General features: G+C 37.5%; 1 protein-coding gene across 1 annotated transcript; it reads right to left on the reverse strand.

The window, feature by feature from the left end:
- Nucleotides 1-27: 27 nt before the first annotated feature.
- LOC134756027 (uncharacterized) lies at nt 28-11,395 on the reverse strand. Its single transcript, XM_063692799.1, has 2 exons — nt 11,235-11,395; nt 28-1,308 (listed from the first exon to the last, which is right to left on the reverse strand). Exons 1-2 carry the CDS (start codon nt 11,281-11,283, stop codon nt 992-994), a joined length of 366 nt encoding a protein of 121 aa, XP_063548869.1. The 5' UTR covers nt 11,284-11,395; the 3' UTR covers nt 28-991.
- Between the last annotated feature and the right edge of the window lie 2,412 nt (nt 11,396-13,807).

A 13,807-nucleotide genomic window follows, 5' to 3' on the forward strand; every position in this document is an offset into this window, starting at 1 on the left:
TTTTTATTTAAAGAAATAAAAAAACAATTAAAATAAATAACTTTATTTCTTCAAAATTAAAAAAAAAAAAAACAAAATAACTTACATAAAAAATAGGCAAGCCATGGGTTGTTTTTGATCCAAAATTTTCACGTTTAAGTACGTCTTAGGAAATAAATAAAGGAAAAACTTACGTATCTAACTTCACTCTGGGGTTTAATAGATCTGCAGGCGTATTATGGATAGCTTTATCCACGTGACAAAATAACTGTCACTTTTTAACATCGCGGGATAGAAAGTGACGGACACCGTTTTATCACGCTGTCACGTAGACAAGAACGACCATCATATCCCTACTGCTGTTTTAAGCCAAAAAGTCTTAAGTATCACACAAGTTATATTAAGAGCCCAATCAACGTGTTCACTAGCGCCACTGGTAAATAATTGTGATTATTTAAATTTAACGATAGAAATTTAAAAAGGTTGGCCGCTATGTACTGTATTTTGTATTGAATACATTATAATAGTTTTTACGTTGCTGGATTCGTCAATCTATATGCGTCCAAAGTAAAAACGGTCGTTTTTGTTTTGAGTTCATAGATCGACGAAGCCAACAACATAAAAACTACTGATGTATTCAAAAGATACTTAAATACAGAATTCAGTACATAGCGCCCTCTTTTTTATATATCTATCGTTAAATTTAAATAATTACAATTATTTAATATGCTCTTATGAGCTTACGGCTTTTTTTATTAACGCTGCAAAGATCTCGAGTATTTGTGTTTTGCGGTCCCAGCTTATCACCGCTTATCAAACCGGGGTTCCAGTTGTGTGCGCTTAAGAGTCATATCTATTTGTTTTATAAAAGAGTAGTTTTCAAAGTGGCCCAAAAATTAAAACAAGTAAACCCGCTCTAAATGCATTTTTTAACTTCTTACTTTTATAAAACAAATAGTCATTTCAGTCACGATTCTTACAAACTACTTAACTCTACGAAAGCTTATATAGCTTATCTACGCTCAATCGGTTTCGCGATCTCAGAGCTTGCTTTCTTCGACTTCTTCTTCTCATAAGGGCGATGGTCGACGGGGGAGTCGTCAATTTTCCTGGGTTGCTCGGGCTGCTCGGGAATGTCAGGTTGGTCGGCAAGTTCGGGCATTTCAGGGGAAGCCTCAAGTTCCTTGCCGGCGCTTCTGCCGGCCGGCAGCGCGTGGAAGGCCTCGGCGAGCTCAGGGTTGATTTCCTCGAGGGGAGTGTCACCGGTGCGAATGTACACAGGCACGTAGCCGGGCACTGGGGGAAGGAACTGCCATTTCGGACGGGCCTCTGGAAAGAAGAGAGATTTTATGAGGGTAGGTCTATTTTTGACGGATATTAGAGGAAGATATGTAAGTACATCGTAAGTACGATTTGAAGTGATGTGTATCTAATAGCTAATTAAAGCGACAAGGTTCTATAGTGGCCTTGGAATCAAATTGGTTGACTGTACTTGCAAGAGTTTGGACTCACTTTGAACTTAACACACTTGTATCATAATTCATACGCCTACGTCACCTGTCACCGAGGAAGTAAAGTCCAGTGGTTATCGCAGAAATAGCAGCTTTGCCGCCCAAGGCAGCCACAACATGCATTTAATAGATAATAGCCGGCACGAACCGCTCTACTCGTGATGAACCGCGGTCGTTCAACTCTGACTTATTGGATGGACTATCGGCAGAGACTTCTGTGCGTAGATTCTGCATGCAGCTAATAAGTACCTATAGGTGTTTGCTACACGCGGCCGCTCTATCACTACGTAGTATAAAACAAAGTCGCTTCTTGGTGTATGGATGGATGTCTATCCCTATGAATACTTAGATCTTTAAAACTACGCAACGGATTTTAATGCGGTTTTTTTAAATATAGTCATAGTCAAATAGATATAGTGATTCAAGAGTAGGAAGGTTTACATGTATAATACATCAGAATTGCACCCGTGCGAAGCCGGGGCGGGTCGCTAGTTACTTATAAAGCAACCCTCGAGACACAGTTGCATCTCATATTACATAGTTACCAATTACAGTCATAGGATATCATGTGTACCTACAGCAAAACGTCGCAACTATTCCAACCAAAATTATTGTAACTTAATAAGTTCATAACTTAACTATCAAAATTACTTGTAACTTGGTCTAAGTGTGGCTATTACTTGGATGAAGCAGGTTTTAGGACAAATATTTACAGTAGTTTATACTAGAAACGTGCTTTTCCGGTATGAAGGTAATAAGTAGGTACGTATGGAACCGATCAATTTGCGTAGTCGGACAAGCGAAGTCGGGCAAATATGGAAGCATCTGAACTGTGTGTTTGTGCTTTGATACCTTAATAGTATAGGTATAGGAGCGCTTATGCATGCAGCATGCATACTTGCATAGTGAGCATAAGTTGTATTGTTAAACTCCATCTATTAGCGAGTGATCTGCGACTATCGAGTATCGACTCGTTAAATAAGCAACTTGAGCTAAGTATGAGTGATGCTAAGATTTCGCAGGCGGATGGATGGCTGGAAGTGATGCTCCAAACTTAATCGTCCGTCTTTACGTGTAAAGAAAGGTTTTGTACTTTTCGTAGTTGTTTGAGCATGCAAATATTTATGTCGCTTTCCATCAAAGAAGGGTCCTTATGCTCCATGTGCACAAGGACCTTTCCATCATAAAAGGGTGGAAAACCACATTACTCGAGGTTTGTTTATTTTAATAAGTGGTGGCAACTTGAGTCTTTGGAGTCCTCATCTTTATGACACTTTTTTCCACCACTTTACTTGTTAGATAAATTTTAGTTTTCTGTAAGGATTTTCGTCTTTACTAGCGACAATGCTTCTAACGTGCAGCGTCACCCAAGTTCTAGCACGCAAGTGCACGGTGCAAGTAGCGAAATACAACTACAGCAGTTTTACGACTGCTTCACATATATGGCCGTCGTAATGATTACGACTTTACGAGCCGACGTTTATTACAGATAACCAAAGAAGATTATATATTTAGGTGTTAGCTAGTTAGAAAGCTTATTTAATGCAGTAAAATAAAAAAGTTGAAAGTTAAGGTGAGGAAGTCGAGCCTGTTATATGACATTTTCGATTCAATATTCGACAAAATTAGAAATGTTAAAGTTTACATGAAGGTAAGTGGACATTGTCGAACCAAACAATTATCACCGTAACTGACGTAAATAGCCTTTACAGTAGGTCATATAGGTCATGTTTAGGGCATTATGTAGATGTATCGATAGTCTTGTAATAGGTATGAGATCCTGTAAGAAATTTCTGGTTCCAGTACGGTATTCTGTCTTGACATTTTTCCAAAATGTATTTTAACTGACGTCTTATTTAAGTACTCGTAAAACAGGGCCACTTGCACCATTCACTAACCTGGAGTTACCATGGTTAGCAGTACAATTTGACACTGGGTTAACGGTTTTACCCGGTTAACCCCGGGTTAGTGGGATGGTGGAAGTGGCGCTTATTGATTTTGCAAATAAATGAAAACGCACCTTTGCACTATTTAATTCATGTCTTAACGGTCGCGCTATTTTAATATTTACATCAAGCGTTATTGACAGATTTAGCATAGTGAGGCACTAATAAGTCCACATTAAAATTTGTACACCGGCATAATACCGCTAGTACTCATCTGATACAGTTACTTTTCTCTGATGGATACGGAGCAGTGGGTCAAATTCTCTTGAGCTCGTTTGGACTTCGTTGTGATTAAAATCTTTAAGCACATGCGAGCGCAACGTTTGGCTAACAGAAGGTACACCCAGCTGCAAAAGTAAATGGTCACTTTATGAATTAATTCCATTCATAATGTGTCCATGCAATTTTGCAGCTCGCTGTACAAGTATTCGTTAAACTTAGAACCTTGGCATTAACAAAGGAAAAAAAAAACATTTAAAGTGAAATGTTATTGAACTTATTGATATTACTCTTCCTATTCCTTTTTTTTTTTTTTTTTTTTTTTTTTTCTTTATTAAAGGGCTTTTTCGAGTGAACGAATATCTTCCTATTCCTTTGTTTTTTGGCATAGTTCAATAAGTGGTCAAAATAATCGTTGGCAAACCTACCATTTGTCCATATTTAATTATCCGTGGAGATCATTTTATTTATTAATAGTTTTACTTACAAGAATTGGTGCCAATGTTTATAAAAATAACATATCGATAAAAATATCGGGGTAGTTTTTATAATTTCACTTGTATTATGTGTTATATTTCCTACCAGGCCCCAGTTTAAGCTCACTGTCAACCTATCTATTTATTTTATTTCCTATATCTCGGATGCACCCAATGCTATTTGTATATCTCGGATGCACCCAAGGAATATAATCAGAAAGGTGTTAAATTGCAGGCATAACAGTAAAGTTAGTTAGCGCCGGCCGAGTGCAAGGCAATGACCGCGGCTCTATGATTTTTTGATTGTCCATCGTGTGCGGTTAACAGTTGTACAATATAAACATTCTGCAATATTATAACTGATTGAAAGATCCCTAAATACCCCCCTTGAGTACTTAATCGTCAGTAGATACATTCACTAAAACCTTGTTGTTGGATAGTTCACAGTTTTAGGCGCAAACAAAATACTCGTATTGAGGCGATGCGTCTACATTACATAATACACCGTGTCCGCCAACACGCAAGGGTTGGTAATGAACTTGTGTACCAATAAAAGACAGCTGATAGGTACAGCTCCTGTTAGTACAGAAATATAGGTATGTATCGTCGAGTAGTCGCATCATTTAACTGCGTGTCGCAATGTCGCTTCCATTAGGAAGAAGAATAAGTAAAATCAGGTTGTGTAATCGGTGAGGAGGTACTTTATTAGCTGACCTTCACCTATTATTAGTTTTATTTTAACTTTTTTGCACATTAAAAGTAAAAATAGCGACCTTACCTGAGACTATCTAGCAGTCGACCATCTTATAATGCTTAGTGAAAAAAGTCAATGTAGTAGTGCTAATTTTATTGTGGTCTCTCTAATAGTGCGGTAAGTAGAATGTGTGCTTAAAGTTCAAGTTCGATGGCTTTTCATGTTTTCTATGTAACGGTCAAACGTCGAACTGAAGGTGCCGAGATCAGAGCCTCAATGATCTTGGATACATAATTTTAATTAGGCATTTATTTCGTACCTACCTAAGCGGATTAAATATTTGAGCACAATACGATAAGTTTTATGAACATACACATTCGTTGATAAAAAAAAGAAACATTAATGTTAATTGATTATTATAAAAATAAAAACCTACATCCACAAATAGCAATGAAAACAAAATTAACTAAAACTGAAGTTTTCTATCTTAGAATAGTACATTTCGATGCTAGTGCGGAAAGTATGTCATTACCTCAAGAGTACCGAGATATCTTGCCACGAGCCGTAGGCGAGTGGCAAGACTCGGGACAAGTGAAAAATGACATATCCGCACGTGTATCGAACGACGTTTTTTAATACAGTTGCGAAAAAATAAGAAAAGCAACAAGTAAGGAATGGAATTCGAAACTTTTATATTATTAATTCTGTGACACTGACATCATTGACATTGACATTATGAAGATGTGTTTTTCTAGCTTTTATTCAACTAGAATAGATTTTGTTATTATTATTGAACCCACTTCAATGAAAGTTTTTTTTTTCAAATGCATGTTCTATAAGACAGAAACAATTGTAAATATTAAAACATTGTACTATTATTACCTAAATATCGTTATTTACGATTATTTGTGTATCGTATATTTATAAAAACAATATCGAATGTTGCCTTTGGAAACTTAAAACATTCTTGCAGTAAGAAAATACGCCTCTTCTTTGACAGGCGTTCCATTCCATTCAGACAACTTATTAAGAACGGTTTTTCAACATTAAAAAATTAAACATCTTATAATACTTATAATGATGAAGAGGTAGAGTAATAAAATATGAAATATGCATATTTTTCGTATTCTTACATTAACAGTAGGTTTTTATTTTTTATGTTGATTACGACGTTTAAAGGAAACTAATATTAACACTCATCAAAATTTAAAAATATTGGAAAAGTAAAAAGCACTAGTTCGCGAAAACCAACTTTCCGCACGCTAAACAGCCACGAAAAATAGTAATTATATTATTTTAATGTATATTTCGGATGTTCTTTACGTTATTTTTGCCTGTAATTTCACAGCTAGTCAAACTTTATTCGATATAAATCGTATAATGTTTCAACTAGGTAGGTATTTCTAATAGGAATAATGCACAGTCGGTTGCGGAGACGTCAAAATGGCCTTATAAGGTTATTATGTTCATGTAATTGAATTATATCTAGTACAGGGCCTCGTATTAATTCCTCGTTATCAGTGTTATCATGGCTGTATTTAGTACTTAGATGACTGTTGTGAGTGAATATATTGCCGGCTCGCGTGTACATTATAAATAAATATCAGCTCTAACCTTTACAATGCGGTCAATTTACTATCACTTTTTGCGTACTAGTTTAATATATTACGCGTAAGATAAAGTTTAAGGAAAAACGCTTTGCGTGATAGGTTATTTATTCGGAGAACTGACGAATTTCCAACAGTGGCACAAATTAGAGACCTTAAGAGTGGGCTAACGCAAAATTTTAATATTGAATTTTACATGTACAAGGGCAGCCTCCAACCGAAACCTTAATTGGTTAAAGTTGGCTGGATAGAAAACAATCACGAAAACATGTCTAATTTTCATTTATTTACAGTGTCGCACTGCATGTGGGCTGAAATTCAGCCCTCATTGACATAGACACCAAAGTTGTTATTTTAATTTTTTTTGATTGAAATAGGTTTTGCCTAGCATTGTTATGGTAACTTTTTAATTTGGGACGATTTGGCATAAAGAGTGTCGAGTATTCGTAGTATTAACCATCTGCGAGGATATTACGGTTTGTTTTCCGGTTTTTGAAATAAATTGTTTTTTTTGTTCCTGCTCCATACATTTTTTCATAAAAATAAAATCATAATGACACTCTTTATGCCAAATCGTCCTAAATTCGAAAGTTTTCATAACTATGCAGATTGCTGAGCAAAACCTATTTCAATAAAAAAATGCGGCGTCTGGCGTGTGAGAGAGACCACTGTAGTGCATTTCCATACTAAGCATTCGTACGTCGCGTACAGCGTCACGCCGGACGCGACCTACGGCGTTTGTTGCAGACCCGGGCCTAACAAATTGGGTTTCTATGTCAATGAGAGCCGAATTTCAGCCCACAGTGTGTCGTTACCCTGCATAAGTATTCAATAGCTGTATAATTCTAGTATAACATAGCTAGTCATATAGCCGAGGGATGAGGGATTTGACGAGCAAAATTTCATTTTATTTAAATAAGGAATGGAGATAAGAGGTAAAAACCCGCGTGATGGCCATATCTTCCATCGCACTTTTTTTCCTTCTAATTTCCTGGCTTTACGCTTCCTCTTAAATTAAAACAAGATAAAGTTGTACAAATATATTCTAACCAAACAGCTTTCGGATTGGCAGGCGAAATTGTAGTTACTAACTTGTAAATGTATACATAAATTGGAGAAACGCAGCAGACTAGTAGTTTGAGCAGTACTTGATTGAGAAACTGGGTGAGCTTGGCCAAATAAGTCTCTGTCAGGCTCTTGTCTTGTTTACTTTTCAGTGCGAGTTAATTAATACACCGTTACTAACAGCTAAACATCTGTTATCCTATAGCTGGAAAATCGTTAGTTTCAATGGGGTTGGCAACTGTCAAAGGTTTGTAGAGATGGCGCCATCATAGCTTGCCCCTTTTTCTATGAGATTTGGCTTAAAGGGCTGGCGTCCAGGGCCATTAAAAAAACAAAAAATTGACAATTCTAGGGATTGACAGGGCAAGCTATGCTGGCGCCCCATTGTTCACGATAAACGATAACCACAAAATTTTACTAGCTATTGCCTGCATATGATTTATTTAGGTTATAAATTTGAGTGTACTTTGATTTAACATGGACGAATGGAGCTGATCATGAGCTGATCTGACGATACAACGGTAACGGGGCCAATGTAATCCGTAACGAAAAGTGGCAAATGCACCGAGTTTAGGCTATCTCGACCTCGACGATATAGGTATGGAAAGGTTTACTACCTATCAAAGATAGATATAACTCCGTAATAGATGGATACAGTCTAAGGAAAAAACGTGCCTCGAAAATCAAGAAAATTTGATTCTCGATCAGAGGGCGCTACTAGCTTTGGCCTACTGTCGTATAGATGGCATTGAGGATTTCATTTGTTATTTAACAATTTTAACGCATATCAGTGAAAGAACATGGGTCAAAATCATAAAAATAATTAATGCAAATAAAAAAATCATTTATCCATATTTAAATACATTTTATCGTATTTTTATAAATCTTCATTTTTAGTTTTAAGGTGTGTCGATAGATGGCAGTGAATTTACTGGGGTTACAAAATTTACTATGACAGTACCGCTATATCTTATTATATCCTCTTTGCTACCTATACAATCGGCAATAAAAACTTGTGTCAAATATTACATAAATAATACCTATTGTGACTGCCAAGACACATGTTTGCGTTAACTCTACACATTTTTATTTGGACTTCGTTTTGTAACTATAATTATATATTTTCCCACACTTTCCCAAGTAAAACAAGTAAAGAATGTTTGGTTACTAACCTGTGGCAACACAGACCCTCCTGCCAATCCTTGCTCGCAGAGGCAATGGGACGAGCCGCTCTGCCGTCTAGTACGGAATAACCTTGTTGATACGTCAACTAGTACGGCGGATCGAGCTCGTCTTCTTGCCACTGCGGAGTGGGAGTCGGGTCTGCGGCTGCAAGCTCTACCCTCCCCGTCCATAGGTACCCTATTGGACAACACCACCTTTAGACTGGCGACTTGTTTGCGCATAGGGACTGTAACCAACGTCCCCCATCGCTGCCGTTGTGGTGCCATGGTGGACAGACATGGACATCATGGGCTTTCCTGCGGCAGAAGCGCCGGACGAATACCTAGACACGCCAGCATCAATGATGTCATCCGAAGGGCCTTTGTCAGCGTCAAAGTTCCGGCCATACTCGAGCCCGTAGGTCTGGCTAGGGACGACGGCAAGAGGCCTGACGGTATGACGTTGGTGCCTTGGAGGATGGGACGGCCTCTAGTCTGGGATGCCACATGCGTTGACACCCTCGCGCCGTCCCACCTTCCGGGCACTAGCAGTATTGTTGGTCGTGCCGCGTCCATGGCAGAAGACCTCAAACGCCGCAAATATGCCACCCTTGGCAGCAGTTATATTTTTGAGGCGTTTGGGGTCGAAACGCTGGGGCCGTGGGGGCCAAGCGCGCGCCGGGTATACAAAGAGATAGCGGCGCGCCTTATAGACGCCACAAGGGACCAGAAGGCTGGCCAGTATTTTGCTCAACGCATTAGCATTGCCATTCAACGTGGCAATGCAGCCAGCCTTCTGGGCACACTGCCCATCGGCAGTGACTTGGAGGACGTGTTTTATTTATAGGGCCTTTATTTTAAGTTTATTTATACCTAGTTTGTATTATTATTTTTACTGTCTTAATAAACACAATTTATTTAGGTAAAAAAGTTATAGTTAAATAAAGCTATGTAAATCTGGAAAAAAATTGAAAATGCGTATTAGTAAAACATGTTAGATATTTGTTTATTAAGTACTACTAAAACAAGTGGCAACTGGCTAAAGCTAATTTCATAACCAATAGTATTAAAGTAAGTCGGCGAAGGAAGTCATCGTCCGCTGTCCAGTGGAGTGCATCCCACGGGGAACGGGTTGATCGCGGTTTTTACATTATTATAAAATTCCATTCCCCACAAATAACTTCGCTACACTCGACACCCACTGCGCCTTTGTTACCTTCATGTGACGGTACGTCAAAGCTTTAAAGCAATGAATTTGGTATATTTAGTTAGTATTGGTTGGAAACGTAACAGGTTGAAGTCATTCCAATTAACTTTTTTTGGTTTTAATTCAATGACGTGATACTTTTAGGCACCGATGAGTTCATAGCGCCCTCTTACTCGGAAACGATGAGTCCGTTTTAGATTTCGCAGGGCGATACGATATAAATTTTAAGGGTTATAGGTATATAGATAATTTTATGATTCTAAACTTTGATACATCTAATTTTGACCGCACTGTGGCAAAAATATTTTCTTAGTTCACAAAAATATATTCGTCTTACTGGCTTGATAGCGTCTCTTGGCAGTTATTTTTAAGTGTTTTTTGAAGGCCGCGGCTTTTTATTTATTTTGTGTTGTTTAAAGATAACGGACTTCAAAATTGGATGTGATGCTCCGGCATTGCGATATAACTTAAGAGCACATTGACCTACGAGTAAGTGAGACTAGGTTACTGCCAATTACTTTCGTGCATGTCGATTAGGTCCGGTTCCTTGATCTGACATTTAGAGGTTAATCATAACCTGCTCAGCTATGACTCAGGTCCATCCAAGTGAGATTCATCGCTTGCGAAGGTACTTTTTTTCAATTAATTTTAAACATACTTATGTAATTCATCAAATTGTTCGGATTGATGATGTTATTGTATCGTTTGTTACTTAGTCATATTTTTTGTAACAAAATCATGTTTATTCAACAAAAATGACTAGGTAGCTAATCGGTAAGAATATTCAATAAACAATTAATTTTTTGCTCAACATTGGGGCTTTGATTGAATTGTTGGGCAGTGTTTTAAGTTTTTTTAAGAAGGTAGATCTAGGGGCACGATCGCGGAAAAGATGCGCAAGAGATCCACGCTCGTGATTCATTGCCGAATAAATTATAGGTATTGGCCATTAATTACCGTGTCAACTAGTTTTTGTTTCAGCACTGCTTAATTGTGCCGGTCCGGGAAGGCACAAAGCACTTTAATCGATGTTTTAATTTTAGGAGCATCCTTACAATGGAACTAATGGCTTATTTTATCTATTGATCATGTTCGTTGATACAAACAAAAAAGGTCGGGTTTAGCCATGTTTTAACAATCACTCAATGTTATTTTTAAACCGTCTTACAATAATTATACTTAAGCAAACTATAACTATGATAAAACAATGAAGCTTGTAAATTCGACTAAGCAGACTTTTTATACTAGGACTTAAATAAGACTTTCTTACTTTCTTTTTTCGCATTCAGTACCTACCAAATTATAATAAACCTGAATAAAAATAAATACAAACATAGAACATTTAACAATTTAGATCAAGGACTCACCTATGACAACACAGTAAACAACACACAGCAGAATCAAGGACTTGTACATCGTGATCTATTTACTCTGTTAATTACAAATAGGAGCGAGTGGCCGGCGCGGGCGGCGGTGAGCGGCGGAATGGAGCGCCCGCGCCGCCGGCCGGGTTAAAAGCGGTAAAACCTGCGCGCGCCGCCCTCGCCGGAGCCCCCTGCCCGCTCGGGCAAACCACTGGGAACATTACTTTTTTTATTGAAAAGTTAACTACTTATATGGAACTTATATCTAGTTTTAATTCACATAAATTTCCACAGATCAGTATTATCTATGTACTTTTAAGGCTAACCTAAACTAATCAGTATTAAGTACTGGTACTTGAAGGGCTGGTAGCGGTAACGTCTACAACTTCCAAAATGGAAGCAACTCAAGTACATAATGATTTCGAACCCCGGCTCCTAGATAAGCTCTCGGAACTTACGAGTACCTAGAGGTATTATGAAAATGTCAAGATACTCTACATAATAATTCAAATCTGTGGAAACTCCCTGCCCTGCCTGGGCTAGTGTGGAGACTATAGCCCAACCTTCTCGTTAGAGGGTCTCTATTGTTTCCCATTAGTTTTAAGTCATAATTTGGTTTTTCTCAGACGCGTAACTTTTCATGATCGCTATAAAGCAAACCTAACCTATAGGATAACCTTACGAAAATCCTGAAATATTAACGGTTTCAGAATTATGACTAATGATAATATGACAATCATTACATTATGACTTTCAGTAATTATGTCAAACAAAGGGACCCCCTTGTTAGAGTCCAGTGCCCATCCTTTGAACACGTAGAAACTTAATGATGACTATATTTTGTAGTTTTCCTCATACAATTCGCCGTTTGTCAGCTCGCCCAATTGGTGAGCCAGTTGCATCCTTACAGTGACAGCTTCCTGGATACAATTGCAAAGTCACGTGGTCACGTGAGCTGCGAGCCGCAGGAGATCGTCTGGATTATGTCATATATCATATATAGAGATAACTAAAGCTAGTTATTCAAAACTTTTCACTTTCAAAAATCTGTTAAATATCACTTTTTTTCTCGTATATTTAAATCTTTAGCATGCCATTTTTAGTTCGGAATTACAATACTGTTTTACCTTCAAAGAACATTGAATCCAAATTATGATTGTGAAGTCTATATACCTATATAGTCTTTAGTTGGAACTTATTGGCGTCGTTAGCTCCAGACACTGCAATAACGATGCGGCTTGATACTGGTTTCATCAGGATCACGTATCAAATATGTAGCCTAGGTAATTTTTCGCAATTGACGCAATTCAATTAATAGGTTATCGACGCAGTCTGTTCATTAGTAAGTAGGTATATAGGTACTTTAATTGATAAGGGATGTCAACCTTAACAACTTTATTAGTTTCCATATTATTACATCGTTTGTAATTAATCATGACACTGTTACGGACCCTAATCCGGTACACATATAAGGGGATTATACTCATCTATGTTAAACCACTTTAGGAAAACCATCCATAGGACTAAATGTAAATTACAGAGGGCATTGTTTTTTAATAGTGTCTGACTTTCTGTATGACACAAGCTACAATATAAAAATACCAAAGACTATAAGGTCATAATATTATTATATCTGCCCGACCGAGCATAATATAAGGCATTCAATTGTTTAAATCTTGTATTCATGTGCAATCAATTCAAGATTCATACTGATTTTCCACTGGGCGTTACGGATTTTGTGTGTAGTGGGACATATAGGCCTAACCAAAAGTGACTCAAAGGAGCTGTCATAGGTCATATTCGACGCGAGATGTATAGTACCTAACACATTTAAGTGTCCATCACTAGACCTTATATCTTTGGGATAAAGATTGGATGGATTATGGATTGAATGTAGACGAACGGTACCCACTTAAATATTGTTATGCTCGCAATAATCACGTACAAAACATCCAATTCCTGTTAGAGCGATATCTTGAACTTTCCAAGAATTCAATATCTCCGACACTCATGATTTATTACAGAAGAGGATCTAGATGAGTAAAATACTAAAGTAAACAACAAATAACAGATTAAGATAAATCGAATACGATTATTTAAACAAACAATCATAATCGTAGGAAGGATGGCAGAGAGTTGAGATGGTGGGACGACTTGGACGCATTTTACCTGAAATGGTGGGAAAATACTAACGAGAGGTCGTGGAGAAAACTAGGGGAGGCCTTTCCCCAGTGGGACACTAAGTTTGTTGTTAGGATAAGAATGCTTACTGACGACGAACTTAATGTTGTTGCAGAGTTGTGAAAAGATTAAACAAGATAAAATTATCCTTTTCATTTAGTACCTACATAGATTATGGACCAACTAAATATTTAGGCTTAGATTCACAATTCACAAAATAAAGGAAACGTTTGTTTTAAAGTTTACTTGTTGGGGACCACTTGCGAATTAAATTAAGTCATTGCCTGGCAAAGATTATTCGAGTCGGTATTTGAAAGTGCACTTACAAGTTTTTGTAATCAGATTATCGGATAAATTAGCAATGAAATATAATATACCTACACTATAAAGACCGC

Source organism: Cydia strobilella, chromosome 3, assembly GCF_947568885.1.
Source record: "Cydia strobilella chromosome 3, ilCydStro3.1, whole genome shotgun sequence".
NCBI classification, from domain to species: Eukaryota; Metazoa; Arthropoda; class Insecta; order Lepidoptera; family Tortricidae; genus Cydia; species Cydia strobilella.

Bases quoted from the DNA above. Each gene is read 5' to 3' on its own strand.
- LOC134756027 (XM_063692799.1), bottom strand. From the start codon at position 11,283: ATGTACAAGTCCTTGATTCTGCTGTGTGTTGTTTACTGTGTTGTCATA. The intron at 1,309-11,234 runs GTGAGTCCTTGA...TCTTCTTTCCAG, and splicing joins TGTTTACTGTGTTGTCATAG to AGGCCCGTCCGAAATGGCAG.